We start from the raw sequence: 13,943 nt of genomic DNA on the forward strand, positions 1-13,943 counted from the left end.
ACAAAACAAAAAAGGAAACTGGCACACTATTTCTCCTTCAGTGGCATTTTACATCAAAGAAGAGAGTGCATCTGAAGAGTATCCCACTCCCTACTGTTGAAATGTGAGACCTTAGCAACAAACATGTGACACCATCCACAGCGCAGCGGCACAAAAGTGTGCTCGCAACAACTGCACAATGCAAGAGCAGGGTTCACATCCAATAGACATGGCCGTCCATTCAACGGGCGTTCTGACCGCAAAAGGCTCAAACCACATCAGCTCTGTGGCTGTGACCTAAAGAGGAACAACCATTGACACATCAGAAACGTGTAACCCTCTCACACGACAAGACCGGGCCATTGTCCGCATGAATGCCTATTGTCAGGGCAAACACTGCCCCAGTTCTGATCTGCCTCTCATAAGTTTAAATATGATCTAATTCAGCCAGAAGATCAAAATATCACGATGCCTACAACCTACTGGAAATTTAATCAATTTTACGCCGTCATGTTTTGGTTTTTCCCTGTGTGCAGCATCATTTTCCATGAAAAAGCTCGACCCACACACTTTTTGAGCGGCAACAACTTCTGCTGAACAAAGGATAAACATGATAAAAGCCACCATCACACGACCTTTTCAGATCACATCAGTTTCATTTCTTCCTTGAAATGGTATGCATGTCACAGTCCTCACTAATAAAATAACGAAGTGCTTCCTGACAGATGCTTGGCGCAGAGGAATTGGAAACAAATTCTATCAACAGTTTTACATAGAGCCAGTGATGCTGTGTAATTACAATTGACAGGTCACAGTTGTAATCTCTCTGTTTGTGATCCATTGTGACATGTTTCACATTCATCTTTGTGCTGTGATTGTGATTAGTGTTCATTAAACTGACGCAAACACTTCGGTCAATGATTTTCCTGTCTGCGCGAAGGGAAAAAATTAAAACATACTATTGCATGGATGTTTAGAATCGATAGGAAAAACTAGTTGCAGGTGTAATCTTATATCTTCATTTTGATATTGAATTGTCCAGGTTGTTTCAGAAGCGTTTGGGCGATTGGCGACAAGCGAAACGCCATGGAGTGATCTTTGCCATGACTTGTCATGGATCACTGCCGAGTCGAGGTACCACACACAGTCAATTTCTTGGGACACTGGCAGATTATCATGGAAACTCACTGCAGGTCATCCTCTGGAAATAAAGTGTCAACTACATGTACCTACAGATCTACCCATTCAACTTACGGCCAACATGAAATTGGGAGGGGGAATCACTGGATCTTACATGACTTTACCCCCAAGAAAACTGCAACTGTTGCTGTATTACTATCCATCAATAGCCGAAATTCCCTGTTGGAGGTTATGACTGGCATTCCCTGGGAGATCTCATGGATCCCAGGCAGTCACGCTGCCAAGGCCAAACTAAAAATAAGATGTGGAAATTTTCCAACAATTTCTTGGCTCACCCTAAACAGATTAAGTTGGTTTCGAAAATGATTAGCACAAAGTATTCATCTAATTTGAGCCTAAAATCTTTTCGTAATCTGTCAAATGTAAAAATCACAAAGCTGTTCCAGGGAATGAACCAAGAACTTTTAAAACAACGGGGAAAAAAACCTTGGCTCCACACAATACATTCTTCTAAATTTGATTTCCCATTTCCTCGCTGTAACAGCCAAGGGATTGAGTTAGATTCGATGCAAGGGAGAGGTTGCATCTGCCCAACCCCTCTGCTAAACCTTTCAATCGCTACATGACCAGTCAGTGTCCTCCTCAATCAAATTACAATGCAGGAGGAAGAGGAGACATAATCACCTGAGTCAGCTCATTCAAGTCATCTCCAGAACACGGAAATTATAATCCTGGAGACGGCCACCCTTGCTGGCTGAACAAGGTTCCACCTTGACCCACAAGAGACGCAGGGAACCAGTGGTTACCAGTGGCAACTAGTAACAACTACATGTAGCTGTGCACCGGTTTCCCCAAGCATGAAATGGATACAGTGAAACAAAGGAGTGCCAGGGAAGCAGTGGGAAAAGTACGATGACCTTGAGAACCAGAAACATCTGCTGTGCTAAAAAAGGAACCTGTCAGGTGGTAGTTAAAGGCAAGACTGTGAATATCATGCTAATTCCATGAATACCAAATCAAAACCCTTCAAAAGTACCCACATAAAAACAACGAATTCATTTGAGACAGTATGAATTCAAAAACAATTATTGTAGTGTTTCCTGGATGAACGGTGAAGAATTGTTTGGTACACGTGCCGGTACCCCCGGTATGTGTAAGGTTAAAACTAGTGCTGCAAGTTGGTGCCCAGGTTCCGTTCAGGATCGGTTTGGAAAATTTTTGCTGAACTACATGTATGGTTCGGTTCGGGTTCGGACATGTACACACATGTACGTACACGCACACTACACATAAAAGACATTGAAGAGCTCACCACCAACGTGCCGTACTGTACTTCTGCATGTAAAACGCCTTCATTTTACCAACAATGAATCTCCTTCATCCCCATCTACCAGCAACTTCAATTTTAACACTTGTTTTTCTAAGCCGTTTCCTCAAAGTTTGTTCAGGATTTAAAATTCCATAAAAAGTTACTGTCAGAGGTGTGACATTTTCAGAACAAGTTTTACCAACCAAAAGTGGTTGTGTTTGGACCACGCTTGACTCAACAAAATGATCATAGGATATGTGAAAACAGAAAAACAGCAAGTTCAAATGGGAGTTTCCTCCTCTATAGGATACAAGATCAAATTAGCTTTCATGCGAATTGTGTTTTGGTTATTTTTCATGAAACAAATTCAACTGCAAAACTATGTATGTGAAGAAGAACCTTGATATCAAGTCAGCACTCTTTTCCAGGATGGTGCCCACGTGGCCCAAGGAGCAATTTTCCATCTGTCTTTTTTTTTTTTTTTGAATGGATAACAGTATTTTGTTATTTGAGATACAGTATTTTGTTATTTAAGATCTGGCAAAATTCCATTCCAACATATTAACACTATAACTTCTATCAAACATGATTAAATGAAAGACAAGTTAGGCCACCACGTGAACCAATCTTGTTGCGCGCTGCAGTGCTGGCAAAATCAGTATTCCCTCCGGAGTTGCCTTCGATTGAGCGTAAGTCCAACTATGATCAGCATCCAATCAAAATTCCTTTTGCAATGCCATTTATGACATCATTGGCCCAATATGTAATGTACAGGTGTGGTTTTCAGAGATTGACAAACATAGTGCTAATATCTTAATATACCAGTACATAAGCACAACTGGATGTAGTGAGAATTTCGTGTTGTACTGTATATAGCAGAAATGCCGTACTTTGCATGTTGTCCGGTGATGATTAGTGAATTCTCACCACGTGCTTTTTACAACCATCACATGATGCGGGGCCATGGTGTGTTTACTGTACATGTATATTTACAAAACATGTGTACACGCACATGTGTACACGCACATGTGTACACGCACATGTGTACACGCACATGTGCACACGCACATGTGCACACGCACATGTGCACACGCACATGTGCACACGCACATGTGTACACGCACATGTGTACACGCACATGTGTACACGCACATGTGTACACGCACATGTGTACACGCACATGTGTACACGCACATGTGTACACACACATGTGTACACACATGTGCCAAGCACCAGCGCGGCTCATTACCCATTTTTCGTTGTGCTTGCTTTTGTTTCAAGTTTTCTTGCATGCATTCCACGTGCTATCAATGCCATGTCATGTGAAAGCTGAACATCCAAACCAACCAGGTTGGTTCGGTTCGAAAGTGCCACGTTCAATGATTTCTGATTCAGTACAGCGGTTCAGCTGCAGCACTAGTTATTTTCATGGGGTATGCAGACTGATTCCCAGTGTGACTTGTACTATTGAGTTAATGTATAATTAAGCAAAAAATGCCTATATCGATCATTTCCATACTATGCCATTTAAACGTGCAGGCCCAAGAGGTAAAAGACACATCCACCTTCAAAGCAAACAAGTTTTTAATCCCACCCCATAATCTTTCACTGAACATATCTTGTTTATTATGAATGAAAAGACCAACAAGCATACAAAGCAGCCCCCCCATGCAAAGTTACTCTTCAGTGAATACTCATTTGATTTGTAAGGTCAAACCTGACAATGCACCAAAGCAGCCCCCCCATGCAAAGTTACTCTTCAGTGAATACTCATTTGATTTGTAAGGTCAAACCTGACAATGCACCAAATAATCTGACCCTGGGGGGGGGGAACCAGAGACCATGAGCATTGCCAAGAGCACAAGGGTCAGTGGGGTAAACAGTTCCCAGCTGTAACTATGCAATGTAGTCAAGGGCGACTTTCCGACTCTTGTACAGCTTACATGAGCTTCACACTTGGCTGAGCGTGAATCATTATCACTTGAAGTATGTTTATACTTGTACTGTCTGAATCTCATTTATCTTTTCCTTATCACTGTACTTGTTTCCTCCTCACACCCATGCAACCTAGGATCAAGGGCAAAGTCGACAAGTAATACATCACACATGAAACTTGCGAGAAAAAACACCGTATTTGGTGGGAATACAGAACTAACAGATTTTTCCAGACTTTCGGACATGTTTTATTTTCTGACTTGGTGTAGATGGTACCTAAATCATGACACAGGTTGGAGTTCTGAAAGGAGAGCATTGAGAGACGCACTGCAGTAATTACAAATACACAGAGATTGATCACAAAACACTGGTTTTCAGTTCAAGCCAAACACGAATCAAAAGCTGAACATGTCCATTTTAAGAGCGTCTGAGCTTCACATGAACATTCATAACCAAGTCCCTTTCAATGGCACATACATCTACATGTATTTGCTACCATCTTGAACATTAGTAGATTTGGGATAATTCTTGATTAAAAACGGGGGAGGGAGATGAGTTACAATAATTGACGAATCAAATCCTACACATGGTAAGAAACCCTGTCACACATTGTCATCCACCATTCTTTGATGTATTAGAATTTATAAAGTATTCAGTACCCAGACTGACCCTAAAACTTTCACCTTTTCCACTCGTGTAATCTCTCAAGGATTAGAGCTTCATATGAAAAAAAATTCAGACATCAAGTCACATGCTACATAACAGAGTGTTTGACACACTACTTGTAACAGATGTAGGATTTCATTTCACTTTTAATATTTTAGTTCTCTTTTTTTTTAAGTTAGGCATAGAACAAACGAGGGACATCAGGTGTGCAGAAATCATTCCCCATGCATTAATCCGAAGAAATCAGTCTCATATCTTATCACTCCATCCATCATGTTTCCAATCCATGGATGGCAGGTTATATCGCAGCACTGCTTCAAAGATATGGACCTTTCCAGTGGGAATTTAACACTTTCTTTTTTTTTTAATCATCTCCTTTGACAGGCCTAGGTCCAACATCACTTGTGCATAACGCCATACAGAACTTGTTTTGACTGGTTCAGAAGTTCCTAACCTAGCCAGGTGACATGCTTTCACGCTTACAAGTATAAAACATGTTGGAATAGTACAGGCCCACTTATTAGAAGAGACTGTCCATGCCAACTTGGTTGTGTTCCTTTGTGTTACTTGAAATTCTTAACATGGTCAATTCAGTCAGGTACTGGTGCAATATCTAAGACAGACATCAACCAGTTGAACACGAGTGTGATGTTTTTCCAGCTGCTCCAACAAAATCTACAAGCGTGTTTCCCTGTCATTTCCATGTACATGTATCTGTTGAGTGGTGCTAACTGAATGCAGCAATGGCCAAGTTATTACAGCTATCTTAATTTAATTTTATGGTTGGCAAAGTTGTCAAACTATTCCCAACGGTTCCAGAACTATTTCCTGTTATTTCTGTGTGCATGAAATATGCCCAATTCTGAAAAATCAAGGTTTCTATTGCCTCTGGCAATCTGAAAACTTGTTGAAAATGTCATCCAACTTGTTATTATGTTGCAGTAGGCCAGTAAAACATTTCGAATGGACTCATTTCCAGATATTAAGTTTGCTTTTCAATCTCAATTTAAATTTAAACTGCTGAACTGTAGCCATCCATTTCAAGCTGAGCCCCATGTAAGAGATATCAGATCAGGAACCTTATAGATGAGTATACAACAACTTCCCTGCGAGCCAAGAGTTTTGCCTTGTTTGAAACAACTGGCTACGGCTAGGAGTGAAGCACCTGTCTACGGAAAGTGGCTGATGCTACTAGGCAGTGGATTTCAAAGGTGAGTGTGTTACCTAGCCACAGTCATAACATTCTGAGTTGGGCTTAGTGTTGTGTTAATAGTCGGTTCCAACATCACAGGATGGTACAATCAGTGATTCTTAGAAAATGACTATCTCTCCAGATTCTTCCTAAAAGACTGTGCAACCAGCATGTGCAGTCAAACAAGAATGTGACATTAAAAGGGAAAAAAAATGAAATAAGGCCTCTCTCCCCCAAAGATGGGCGATTTTCATATTGATGCACTCAATTTCTTACTACGAATCTAAATCACTCCACCAAACAAAACTAAACCTCAAATCAAACACTTTCCACCTGATCACATTTTAAACCCAAAACTCATAAATCAAGTGAGAGTAGAACTTGGAAGGTTCGAAAAGATGACTGACCTCATTCGTAGGGTCACCATAGGGAATCTTCAACGTATCCATGGCTCTGATCATTGCATTTGCTGCCATGAAGATGTTCTGGTATACCAGTTTGGTGAATGTTTTCCGGTCTTCTTCCGAGTACCCCGATCCGTGGATGATCCTCATCTGTTTGATGAATGTGCTTTTTCCACTCTCCCCAGTTCCTGTAAAAACCAGACAGAAAGATAAAAAAGGGTCAGTTTTGCGGAGGAAAGACGGCTTCTGAATGTCAGATTTTGAAAACACTATGTAGGAAAAAGAAAAGGGAGGCTGTGATTTCAAACAATAGCTATCTGAACTTGTTCGCTGTCCCAGCCTGGAAAGAATACTGAAGTAACCTTCAGGTTCGGTGAAATTATCTCCATGATAATCTCATCTCTGGAGGATGGTACCAAGGCTGCTGCTTAATATGCTCTCCTTCTCAAACAGAAAGCCAGAGGGGTTCAAAATACCACAACTTCCCCCTTTCATGCAACTGTACCCGGCGGAGAGCACACCGGAATACACATGTATGCGTGAAAGCTATGAAATTAACTATGGGCAGATAAAATTAACAAAGGGCAGCGACATGCCAAAACTGGTCACATGTCCAAACTGGTCACATTTTGCTGCAAAAGCGCAACCATAAAACAAACTTGAGCACAAACTCCCCTACTTGATGCAGCAAGTGTCGTTTACTTGCCGTACATGTACATAAACAGCGCCCTCAAGTATTGCTGTATGTTCCAGAGCATGGCTAACAAATCAGGTGAGTTCATTCCAAAGCTGCATGACTGAACCCACTTCACATCCTACGAGCCTATCATTACAATGTTTAAGTCTTGCTGGACAAACATTCATCTTTCTGTCTCATCTTAGTTTGTTGAAAGAACTTGAAACATGTTACCCTAGCTGGCCCAAAGGGTCTGCGTGTGACACAGGCAATTTTCATTCAACAAAAGCAGACACGTACCGGTATACATGCACATATGCTCTACTGGAAAAAAAATGTTTTCAGCCCAAAACTGTGCATCCAATATGCTTCAGCTGTGACTGATTTTATGACTCTTATGACAAACTAAAAATGTGCTACTGACCAATGAAAAATCATCCCTGAGCCCCAACCAAATCCATGAAATCATTGGTTTGGGTTTGGAGACTGAGGCCTAATTTCAAAATAAAAAAAACCTGCCAGCACGACACAGGAACGCAAGCAGATCAAAGTGATATATCCAACATGAACAGCACATCCTCATTTACATCCGCTCCAACAAACTGGATTTACACAAATTGTGTTTCAGTTTGTTTGTTGTCCCCATGGCAACCTACTGCCAACGATTAAAAAAACCAATCAACACTTTGCCTCCTACAGCGATTCTCATTGTCCTTACCACACACATGGTTTATGACGACCTGGAAAAACCTTTATTTCAGTGATTGCTACACACGTCATCAAAACTCTTAACAAATGCACAACAAAATGGATGCTCCCACCGCAGTCCAATGTTCTGTTACGCTCCATTAACAGTCTATAGTATTACCATATATGGGCATAGTGACCTTTCCCTACTGATGCAGCAATTTTTGTCCAAATTCAACTTAAAATATCTCAAGTTGGCAATAATGAACTTTAAATCCCATCGTTACAAATGTGTTTTAGAACTTCTGGTATTTGTCTGTAGTCAGCTTTTTTGCACAGCCAATCAAATTTTTGCAGTTGGAAATTTTCTGTTCCATATGCTGCAACGTTTAAGAAAAGCATCCCATATCATGGAAACACCCATACAATTTGTTGTAGGCTGCAACACGTAGAACAAGCCTTGAGACTGGTCAGATTGTGTGAGATTTGTGATGTAATAGCCCCTCCAAATATGGTAATACTCCAGACTGATTAATACATGCATTTCCAATTTTAAAGTGCCTTCAGTATCTTTTTTTTGAGCCCTGACTGATTAAAAAAAAAAATCCAACTTGCTGCGGATGTGAACCAGACAGCTGACATTCCATTCAAAGGGTTTGGGAATACATGTATGTTAGAATTATCCTTGAAGGATTCACGGCAGTAATTCTGAAAACTGCCTACACTGAACAGTTACCAATGCCAATCTCCATGGTATGTATTATACGCGGATCTCCCATAATCACTCCAGCTCAGGCAATTCCTTTTATTACACGTACTCCTGCTCCAATGCTTCCTGGATAATCTGATTGCAAGCATGTGCTTCATCATCATTCCAATGCTTGTAACGATGATCCTGCATCCCTAGCAAAGTCCTCTCCCTATGGTAACGTACTGTATGCACAGACAGGACTCCACAAAGTTCAGCCAAGTCAAGGTCAAACCCGCATATGTGCATACTTAAGCAGGGTGGGCCCCAACATTCCCTGCTCAAGCCTGTGCAGTCCATGCACAACTCTGTATTTCGTGAACACCACAAACACATGACGGGGCAGGATCTACGACAGAAAACCAAGCAGCTTTGTGGAGATGTGCTGTGCACTTGTGGTGTGTTGCAGTAAGGAGGCCAACCCCAGAACCATCTTCATCAAACATTTTGCAATTCTGAGAAAAACCTTTCAACATGATGTGTTGGCAGTCTCCTCTGTTTTGAGAGTGTGCGCTGGTTCCTGCTGCGCCGCACCCATGCAAAAGAATGTGTTATGAAATTGTAGCAACCGCTATTAGTCTGTACTGGATGTACTGTGCATAAGCACTCTTCATCGGGGGTGCACGCTGCGGATGCAAAAGGCTGCAGGCCGGAAAGACATCGATGTTATGTTGCAAGAGCTTTTCTGCGAGTTAATTCACAGAACTTGGTCTCTTATTTATGTCTGTATCTTCTGTGTTCGCGAGTGTAATTTGAGGTTGTTCTGCTCATGGCACAAGGTTTAGCGCCCGCTGGTCTGAATGCATCATGCACGCTTATCACGTGATACACGGACAGTGTTGGCCAATTTGCCATCATGGTTGCTGTCTTGACTGTGTGAATTGTTCATAATTTTCTCGTGAATTGCCATATGTAGAAATTTTTACATAGATTAAAGACAGGTGTTCATCACTCTTTGAGATACTTTTGGAGGCTATGCCCCCCCCCCCCGATGCCATTCAATCAGCACAAAATTGCCCCCAAACAAAAAAAACCTTCCAACCTACCAACATGACCGACCCAATTTTTGAGAGGAATGCACAGCACAACTACGCCATGTATTTTTTTACGCCTAATAAAAGACTGCATATATGCAGTAGGCCTCAGTTAAATAACAATAATTGTGGATTCTGAGAAATCTTTGGCTAGTGTTGATCCAATTCAAGCAAGTAGATTTATGACATGGCCTGCCCAATTGCGCAAACTAAACAAAATCAAGAAACGTTGTGGCCTGCACCCGAACAAGGATTGCTCAATGCGGCTGCGTGTGCAGTTCTGGTAGGACCAGGAAAAAAAGTGAATTGTGACCCCTGACACTGCACCTTACAACTCTGTCTTTTACATAATATAGCAGATCAAAAGCAGGTAATAGCAGAACTAAAGTGGTTGCGTGATGACATTTTGTCTGAGCACTTTTTGGGTCTAATTTTGCACTCTGGAGGTGGAATTGGCCAATGACGTACCCGATTTGCTCACGAATATGTATGAAGTGTAGTAAATGAAACTATTAATTGCTCAACAAAATTGTAGGTTTCTTGAAGCATATTAAACTAAAATGGAAATTCTTTATTCCCTGAAAAGATTTCTTGAAAGCTACTTTCAACAATGAGTTTGATATCCCAACAATGCATGCTCAATATAAAGTGCGTTGAAGAACATCCAAGAACAGTAATACATGTAAGTGCACCATGTTGGCCCTATCCAGGAAGCCGTATACATGTACCACCTTACACATTCATGTACATGTTCTCGACATGGTCAAGCTGGTTTGTTTTTTTCCTCAACATGATCTAGCCTTTTTGAGAAACTGAAATGGCTCATTGTTCCCACTCTCTGTCTCCTTACCTATTCTGCCTGCTTTGTTCATTCACCTAGAAATCTCAGGACACCACCAACAAAATGACATTCATCTAACAGACGGAAGTTTCTAGCTTAGTGGTTCTGACCTCCAAGTCGTGTACGTGCGACAGGAAAAGAATTAGTGGGTGGAAATCGAAGTCGTGCCAGGTTTACACCTACTGGTACCGGCAAAGTATCCTCCTACATATTACATTTCCTGTTCATCGGGAATTACATGTATCTCTTCAAAATTACTTCCTTGATCATAAAAAGTTCCGTGTTCAGGTACATGTACACGTTGAAGGTGCTAACCCAATTGAGAGTTTGAGACATTTTATTCACAAGTAGCCTACATGTACATACATGTATTTTGCCGCAAGTACTCTCTATATACCGTATGTACATAATCATTCTGGTTAAAATGCTTAACAAGAGGGAACGTTGAAGGTGATTTTTTTTCATCAAAATCAAAATTCTGATGTTTCATTGTTTAGGAACCTTGTGCTGCAATCCAGAGTGTGGGGCAGTACAATAGACAACCAATACATGCATGGGCTTCACAAAATGAAAGTAAACAAGTACATGTACAGGGCTGTGAGTGGCAACGTTAACTTAAAGCTGAAACTAGCCAGCACACAGCTGAAACGTAATAAGTTCCCATACTTTTGTAACAGTCCAGGTGTACAAAAAAGCTGAAATTCGGGGTCAACATCTATGAATAAAAAAGCTGAAATCAGCTAAAAAGCTGAATTCTCACACCCCTGCAAGTAATTAACAATAAACACATGACTCAGCCCTAAAGTATACATGTATAGTTTAGACTTACGATGTATATTAATAAATTTGCATTCATCAGCATTACATATAAAAGTGTAATTCTCCAAGACAATTCAATGCAAATAGTTACAGTGTACATGTACACAGTTATAGTATATGTCCATGTATTTATTAAAATTAAGGACCCACACAATAAAGAAACTAAATAAATGCATGTATCGTATCTACAATACTACATGTACGTTGGTTTCAACATTTTTAGAAGGCTGCTGGAAGAAATATTAGTCACCAACATGGAATCAGGAGACATACGTGTAGAACACATGCACTGTTCTGAAATACACAGTAGAAGAAGCCACTTTTCCACAATAAAAGGAATTAATGTTGCAGTATAGTCTGCTTAAGTGAAGGGAGAATTTCCCATCAACAGCATCTACGCACACTGCAGGTACATGTACATGTACATTTTCGCATGTTCTCAGAATACCCTCGGAATCTCTAGTTTTCCCTACGTCAGTCCACCGACTTCCCCAAGTCAGTCCACCCGACATGGACGAATTTGGCTAACTTGATATAAGCTAGATCACAGATATCAACTTGGTCACTTTTCAGGCATCAAAGCATCACCACAGTGAACATAGATCTGGGGGGGTGGGGAAAATTAATGAACAGTTCTACAGTTGTAAGAGCAATGAGTGCCGATGTACCAGTGTATTTCCACACATGCATGTACATGTACTTTAAGACCTCTTGCAAGAAAAGAATCCATAGAATAGTAACACCCTAGAAACAAAAAGTGAACAAAGCAACAAACTTATGGTAAAGAAACCTTTGCCTTCCATCACTGAATTTCAATTCAATTAAAATGATTTTCCCTGAAAGGGTTATGTGTATTGCATTACAATGCATGGTAATGCAAACTACAGGCATGACCACACCTATCATCATGAAATAGACAACCACTTTCAACATACGGTGTCGGTCTCGCATGTGTTTCCGTGCACCAGGGGAATTTCCCTGAATCCCCACCCCCCCCACACACACAATTAGAAGTACGACTGCTGCCTCCGACAAGCCTGCATTTATCACGACACCCATCATACACTGTAATTCATCTATTCATTTTCATAAATGTACTGGTACGATATATGTAAAATGTGTTCTGTGGTATTTCAACACATCTGTTTATAAATCAATAACGCAATGAGGACAAAGGAAACCATGGCAATGACAACTTTCCATTTTGGGAGTGTCCATTTTCTATTACAGAATGCTAAATGTCAGCAGGTGTCACAACCTGTTGTATGTAAGCATCTCCCCTTTCAACACCCACTTAAATGTCACTTGGTGGACATCCTACAAAAAGCAATTTTGCTTTGGAATGTTAGAGGGAAATATCATCATTTGATACAAAAGTTAAAAACTTTCCAACTACAGAGAAAAAAAATAAGCAAATGTCCTTCAAGCCACACAAAGAGGTTAGCATGGCACCGAAAACTCAAACGCATTTCATGCATGCAACAAAAAAAATTTTAAAAACTAATCCACGAAAATAACAAACAAAACCAATTCCACAGACTTTCTTTTCATGAGGCTGTTTCTCTAAACAACTGTAAGCATTCACACTCTTCTCATTTCTCGTTCAGAAAAGATGCATTCTCAACACAGTTGTCCTGTCAGTCAAAATCAGTCAAGTGACATGATATGTCTACATATATGCATTATACATGGGGAAGTGGAAGGAATTTTTTACTATTTTTGACGGTTACAGCAAAAGGAGGGTTTTTTAATTGAAATGCCCACATACATGTACATGTACTGTACATGTATTTCCCAATACAAGATGCAGCTTATTTCACATGAATATGACCATGTCATTTGATGGTTGGCACGCATGAATATCTTAGACGAAACCTGTCTACCTTTATGTGCAATATTAAAATGCTCACGCTAATGAAATTAGGGCTAACAAATGTCCTCATTGTTATAAAACATTGGCAAATGTCTTTACATGTGGCCATGAGAAAATAGATGTACAGTATCAATCCATGTCTTCTTTTTGTGGACATTAGAAAGTCTTTAACCCATTAACAATTATATTACACTATTGTTATTGAGTGGTGAATCTGTAAATAAAATACAGTGCTGGACAGGGTGGGGTGGTGGTCTTGGGCAGCGCAGGGACTTTGAAATAACTAAAATACCACACCAAAAATTGTTTTCTAGTGTCATGTCAGGCAAACCTTGGAAGGAAAGCTGTAACAAGAAATATGCACACAACTGTGACTTTTTGCTGGTAGTCTTTTTATAATGGAGCAAAAATTGATGCAAAGCTACTAGGAACTGAATTATTATTGCCATGATGTACAAAATACAGGTTGACACAACAGATGGCATAGCGTGGCCTTCTTAACCCTAACTACCAAGCATATTGTTTGGCTTACACTACACAGTACTACAAAATACTAGGTAGTAGCCTGAGCCTGAAGGACCTAGCGCTACAGATTACTACTTCTGGCTAGGTTCCTTCCATTGTTACTTGTACAGAGAAC

General features: G+C 40.5%; 1 protein-coding gene across 2 annotated transcripts in view; it reads right to left on the reverse strand.

Moving 5' to 3' along the window:
- Nucleotides 1–13,943, reverse strand: part of LOC110974648 (guanine nucleotide-binding protein G(q) subunit alpha) — a 39,053-nt gene that overhangs the window by 17,960 nt on the left and 7,150 nt on the right. Inside the window, exons 1-2 of one of the 2 annotated variants that reach the window (XM_087140386.1) lie at nucleotides 7,726–7,842; nucleotides 6,629–6,813 (exon numbers count right to left, since the gene is read on the reverse strand). In XM_087140386.1, coding sequence (XP_086996512.1) covers nucleotides 6,629–6,775 — 147 coding nt within the window. In that variant the 5' untranslated portion in view covers nucleotides 6,776–6,813; nucleotides 7,726–7,842. Of the gene's footprint in view, nucleotides 1–6,628; nucleotides 6,814–7,725; nucleotides 7,843–13,943 lie in introns of those variants that run through there. The other variant, XM_022226452.2, reaches the window with a different exon arrangement.

This window comes from Acanthaster planci, linkage group LG08 (assembly GCF_054643075.1).
Source record: "Acanthaster planci isolate LZ-2023a linkage group LG08, COTS_SCS, whole genome shotgun sequence".
Lineage (NCBI taxonomy): Eukaryota > Metazoa > Echinodermata > Asteroidea > Valvatida > Acanthasteridae > Acanthaster > Acanthaster planci.